The sequence below is a fragment of the Oncorhynchus keta genome, unplaced genomic scaffold (assembly GCF_023373465.1).
Source record: "Oncorhynchus keta strain PuntledgeMale-10-30-2019 unplaced genomic scaffold, Oket_V2 Un_contig_3788_pilon_pilon, whole genome shotgun sequence".
NCBI classification, from domain to species: Eukaryota; Metazoa; Chordata; class Actinopteri; order Salmoniformes; family Salmonidae; genus Oncorhynchus; species Oncorhynchus keta.
In genome coordinates this window covers 122,501-128,757 of record NW_026287433.1, presented here as the reverse complement: position 1 = coordinate 128,757, position 6,257 = coordinate 122,501, and the positions used below count along the sequence as shown (strand labels likewise).

Sequence of the window (6,257 nt, the reverse complement as noted above, 5' to 3'; positions counted from 1 at the left end):
TGGTGATAAAAGGTCATCAAATATATATTGGATATATATTGGAGATATACAGTATTTGATAATATCTTACATTTGGGGGTAAGTTTGACTGTGTTTGAACCTCTATTCTACATGATCAAATGAACCAAAAAAGGAAAGACTGGTTGAATTGTGTTGCTACACTATGCTATTTTGAAAAACGTTTGCCACTAGGGATGTGGACAACTTGGTCAGTATCCATGATTATCATAATAATTCAATGGAGAGTTTTACACAATCCTCCAAAGACTGGCTGAGGCTTTTCTCTAAGCTTACTCCCACACAACATGATTTCTACACACTACAGCCAATCCAGAACATGATCAACTCTGAAGACTCTGGCAACATTTGAGGGAGTGTTAAATGTAGACGCTTTTCAGAGTTATAGTCTTACAGGGACCAGCTAAAAGACTTGGCGAACAGAGGACATTCAACTCAGTGTGTCCTGCTGGGACCATAATTACATTCAGGGAACGAGAGACGGAGACGTTACCTCAATGTTGTATGGACGTTATCATTGGGACATTGCCTGAACTGTAACATTCAAAACACGACATGGCACAAAATGAGTAAATAATTACATTGAATTGTTCCAAAATGCACTTTAACTGAGCTTGAACACAGCCTGCTAACTGGACTTCCTGACACAGGACATACTGTTGTAATTCTATCAGATATTGTATGTATCCCATATTGTAATGGATTCATTATCATGGTTCTCCTCACCAGTTACATGTGGTGGTGATGTCGCGGTTAGCTGATGTAGTCCTTAACAATTTCTGCTTGTCTATGCGTGAGGGAGTCTGCATATCTGTGTGTGTTTGTGTCTCTGTGCATGCTTGCATGCATGCGTGTGAGAGTTTGTGTGTGTGTGTGATAGAGTGTGTAATGGAAAATGTGTGTGTGTGTGTGAGGAGTACTGTTGTATTGTGGCTGTGAGCCCTCAACATTGTGTTTCTCATTACTGTCATCGTCTCTGGAGTGAGATTTGTGTGTGTGTGTGTCTGTTAGTGTGTGCGTTAGTGTGTGTGCGCGTGTGTGTTAGTGTTTGAGAAGACAATCTACTGTATGGAGTCAAACTAGATCCATGGTCTCATTTAACTACACACATCACAAGGCTGCTCCTAGAAACTGACTAGCTCTGTCACATGTTTGAGTGTGTGTGTGTGTGTGTGTGTGTGTGTGTGTGTGTGTGTGTGTGTGTGTGTGTGTGTGTGTGTGTGTGTGTGTGTGTGTGTGTGTGTGTGTGTGTGTGTGTGTGTGTGTGTATAGCTCTTACCAAAGTCACTGGCACAGTAATGCTCCATGATGTTGTCAGCTTTCAGTTGGTTATCACATGGAGGACAGACTTTAGATGCTGGGGAGAAAAGAGAGAGAGAGGAGAATTATTGATATTGTAGCAAAGTCAGAGTGCAGTCCCACCTGGGGTTTGAGCCTTGGACCTTCGGACCGTCAACCCAACACCTCAGCTGTTACACCAAAAGATCCGAAGCTCTTGACAATGACGGTAGGTGTTGGGTTTAGGAGCCTACAATACATGTCATAATTGTAGCTAGGTTAGACAACAGGTACAGTAGAGGTAAATTAGATGGTTCATATAATCAGCAGCAAGAAGGGAGTAGACTAGAGTAGAGTAGTGTATAGAGCAGAGTAGAGTATAGAGCAGAGTATAGTAGAGTATAGAGCAGAGTATAGTAGAGTATAGGGCATAGCATTGTAGTGTATCGAGTGGGGTATAGCATAGAACAGAGTGTAGTAGAGTACAGTGCAGAGTATAGTAGAGTGTAGAGCATAGTATGGTGGAGTATTGGGTAATTGTTGTGTATCGGGCGGAGTAGAGCATAGAACAGAGTAGAGCAGAGTATACAGCAGATTAGAATGAAGAATATAGCAGAGTATAGTCGAGTATATAGCAGAGAAAAGTAGAGTAGAGCATAGAACAGACTAGAGCAGAATATAGAACAGAGTAGGAGTATAGAGAATAGCAGAGTTTAGAGCGGAACAGAGTAGAGTAAAGTACAGTATAGAGTAGAGCAGAGTATAGAAAAGAGTACAGCATAGTATAGAGCAGAGTAGAGTCAAGTAGAGCAGAGCAGAGTATAGAGCAGAGTAGAGCTGAGTATAGAGCAGAGCAGAGCAGAGTAGAATAGAGCAGAGTATAGCGTAGAGCAGATAAGAGTATATTGTAAATAAAAGAGCAGAGTGGAGTAGATTATATAGCAGAGAAGAGTCAAGAAGAGTAGTGTAGAGCAGAATATAGAGCAGCGTAGAGAAGAGTATTATGCGGAGTAGAGCGGAGTACGAAGTAGATCAGAACAGAGTAGGGTAACGTACAGTATAGAGCAGAGCAGAGTAGAGTAGAGCAGAGTATAGAAAGAGTACAGCGGAGTATAAAGTAGAGTAGAGTATAGAGCAGAGTAGAGTAGAGCAGAGGACAGAGTAGAGTATTTTGCCGAGTATAGAGCTGAGTAGAGCTGAGTAGAGTTGAGAAGTACAGATTAGAACAGAGTAGAGTATAGAGCAGAGTAGAAGCAGAGTAGAGTCGAGTACAGCAGAGTAGAGTAAAGTTTCGAGCAGAGTAGAGCAGAGTAGAGCAGTGTATAGAGTAGAGCAGAGCAGAGTATAGTGTAGATTTTACATTTACATTACATTTAAGTTATTTAGCAGACGCTCTTATCCAGAGCGACTTACAAATTGGTGCATTCACCTTATGACATCCAGTGGAACAGCCACTTTACAATAGTGCATCTAAATCTTTTAAGGGGGGGGGGGGGGGGAGAAGGATTACTTTATCCTATCCTAGGTATTCCTTAAAGAGGTGGGGTTTCAGGTGTCTCCGGAAGGTGGTGATTGACTCCGCTGTCCTGGCGTCGTGAGGGAGTTTGTTCCACCATTGGGGGCCAGAGCAGCGAACAGTTTTGACTGGGCTGAGCGGGAACTGTACTTCCTCAGTGGTAGGGAGGCGAGCAGGCCAGAGGTGGATGAATGCAGTGCCCTTGTTTGGGTGTAGGGCCTGATCAGAGCCTGGAGGTACTGAGGTGCCGTTCCCCTCACAGCTCCGTAGGCAAGCACCATGGTCTTGTAGCGGATGCGAGCTTCAACTGGAGGCCAGTGGAGAGAGCGGAGGAGCGGGGTGACGTGAGCAGAGAAGAGTAAAGGAAAGTAGAGTAGAGCAGAGTGGACAGCAGTAGAGTAGAGTAGAGTAGAGTAGAGTAGAGTAAAGTAGAGTAGAGTAGAGTAGAGTAGGGTAGTAGAATTGAGTATAGACACGAGCAGAATATAGAGCAGAATGGGGTCGTAGAGTAGAGTGGAGTATAGAGCAAGATAGTAGAGTAGAGTAGAGCAGAGTAGAGCAGAGTATAGCACAGAGTGGGGATCAGTTAAGGGTAATAGAGTAGAGTAGAGCAAAGTAGAGTAGAACAGTGCAGAGTAGAGCAGAGCAGAGTAGAGTATAGAGCAGAGTAAAGCAGAGTGCAGAGCAGAGTAGAATAGAGTTTTGAACAGACTAGAGTAGAGCAGAGTATAGGGCAGAGTAGAGTAGAGCAGAGTGTAGGGCAGAGTAGAGTAGAGCAAGCAGAGTAGAACAGGGCAGAGTAGAAAAGAGCAGAGCAGAGTAGAGTAGAGCCATGCAGAGCAGAGCAGAGCATAGAGTAGATAGTAGAGTAGAGCATAGAGTTGAGTAGAGTATAGAGCAGAGCAGAGCAGAGTAGAGTGTAGAGTAGAGCAGATTATAGTAGAGTAGAGCAGAGTACAGAGCAGAGTAGAGTAGGGTAGAGTGGAGTAGAGCAGAGTGGAGTAGATTAGAGTAGAGCAGAGTATAGGTGCAGAGTGGAAAGCAGAGTAGGGTAATAGAGTAGAGTAGAGAGCAGAACAGGATAGTAGAGTAGACTGTAGAGCAGAGTAGGGAGCGTCTGCTAAATGGCTTAAATGTAAATGTAAATGTAAATGTATAGTAGAGTACAGTATAGAGTAAGCCAGGGTAGTAGAGTAGAGTAGAGTCGAGTAGAATAGAGTAGAATATAGAGCAGACTGGATAAGAGTAGAGTAGAGCAGAATAGACTAGAGTAGAGTAGAGCATAGTAGAGTAGAGAGCAGAGTAGGGTAGTAAAGTTGAGTATAGACACTAGTAGAGTAGAGTAGAGTATAGAGCAGATTTGGGTAGTAGAGTAGAGAACAGTATAGAGCAAGCTAGGGTAGTAGAGTAGAATAGAGCAGAGTATAGCACAGAGTGGAGGGCAGTTAAGGGTAATAGAGTAGAGCAAAGCACAGTAGAACAGTGCAGGGTAGAGCAGAGTAGAGTATAGAGCAGAGTTGAGTAGAGTAGAGTATAGAACAGACTAGAGTAAAGTAGAGCAGAGTATAGGGCAGAGTAGAGTAGAGTGTAGGGCAGAGTAGAGTAGAGCAAGCAGAGTAGAACAGGGCAGAGTAGAAAAGAGCAGAGTAGAGTAGAGCAGTGCAGAGCAGAGCATAGAGTAGATAGTAGAGTAGAGTATAGAGTAGAGGAGAGTATAGAGCAGAGTGGAGTAGATTAGAGTAGAGCAGAGTATAGCGCAGAGTGGAGAGCAGAGTAGAGTAGAGTTTTGAACAGAGTAGAGTAGAGCAGAGTGTAGGGCAGAGTAGAGTAGAGCAAGCAGAGTAGAACAGGGCAGAGTAGAAAAGAGCAGAGCAGAGTAGAGTAGAGCCATGCAGAGCAGCAGAGCAGAGCATAGAGTAGATAGTAGAGTAGAGCATAGAGTAGAGTATAGAGCAGAGCAGAGCAGAGTAGAGTATAGAGTAGAGCAGACTAGAGTAGAGTAGAGCAGAGTACAGAGCAGAGTAGAGTAGAGTGGAGTAGAGCAGAGTGGAGTAGATTAGAGCAGAATGGGAGAGTAGAGTATAGAGCAGAATGGGAGAGTAGAGTATAGAGCAGAATGGGAAAGTAGAGTGGAGTAGAGTAGTGTATACATCAGAGTAGGATAGTAGAGTTGAGAAGAGAACAATATTGAGCAAACTAGGGTAGTAGAGTATATCACAGAGTAGAGAGCAGATTAGGGTAGTAGAGTAGAGTATAATATAGAGCAGAGTAGGGTCGTTGAGTAGAGTATAATATAGAGCAGAGTAGGGTCGTAGAGTATAGCGCAGAGTAGAGAGCAGAGTAGGGTAGTAGAGTAGAGTATAATATAGAGCAGAGTAGGGTCGTTGAGTATAGCGCAGAGTAGAGAGCAGAGTAGGGTAGTAGAGTAGAGTATAATATAGAGCAGAGTAGGGTCGTAGAGTATAGCGCAGAGTAGAGAGCAGAGTAGGGTAGTAGAGTAGAGTATAATATAGAGCAGAGTAGGGTCGTTGAGTAGAGTATAATATAGAGCAGAGTGGAGTATAGCGCAGAGTAGAGAGTAGAGTAGGGTAGCAGAGAGTATAATATACAGCAGAGTAGAGTATAGGAGAGCAGAATGGGGTAGTAGAGTACAGTAGAGTATAGACTAGAGCAGGGCAGCAGAGTAGAGTACAGTATAGATCAAGCTAGGGTAGTAGAGTAGAGTAGAGTAGAGTATAGGATCGCAGAGTAGAGTATAGGATTGCAGAGTAGAGTAGAGTAGAGTGGAGCAGAGTATAGCATAGAGTAGAGAGCAGTGAAGGGTAATATAGTAGAGTAGAGAGCAGAACAGGATAGTAGAGTATAGAGCGGGGGTATGGTGGTAGAATAGAGTAGAGTATAGAGCAGAATAGGGTAGTAGAGTAGAGTATAGAGCAGAATAGAGTAGTGGAGTAGAGTATAGAGCAGAATAGAGTAGTGGAGTAGAGTATAGAGCAGAATAGGGTAGTAGAGTAGAGTATAGAGCAGAATAAAGTAGTAGGGTAAAGTAGAGTATAGAGCAGAATAGGGTAGTAGAGTAGAGTATAGAGCAGAATAGAGTAGTGGAGTAGAGTAGAGTATAGAGCAGAATAGAGTAGTGGAGTAGAGTAGAGTATAGAGCAGAATAGGGTAGTAGAGTAGAGAATCAATTGGTTCATTCAGTATACCGAACAGCCTGTTTGAGTCCCTGGTCTAGATTGTAACACTGTGCTGTTTGAGTCCCTGGTCAAGTCTGTAGCATTTGTTTAGAAGCAGACTGTCAGAAGTTATTTGCTGTAGAGGGAATATATAGTGCATGATCTTGATTAATGTTTGCACTGCAATTACTCTGGAGAAAATGTTTTAATTTGAGAAGTTGTATATTTTGGTAATGAAGCATGGTGTGTCTGTTTGTGTATGTGTGTGT

The 6,257-nt window shown here is 43.2% G+C and overlaps 1 protein-coding gene across 1 annotated transcript in view; it reads right to left on the bottom strand.

The window, feature by feature from the left end:
- Positions 1–1,291: 1,291 nt before the first annotated feature.
- LOC118379735 (secreted frizzled-related protein 5-like) overlaps positions 1,292–6,257 on the bottom strand; it is a gene marked incomplete at its 3' end in the record, with an annotated part of 38,615 nt that continues 33,649 nt past the window's right edge. Inside the window, exon 2 of the mRNA XM_052508645.1 lies at positions 1,292–1,375. Coding sequence (XP_052364605.1) covers positions 1,292–1,375 — 84 coding nt within the window. The remainder of the gene's footprint in view (positions 1,376–6,257) is intronic.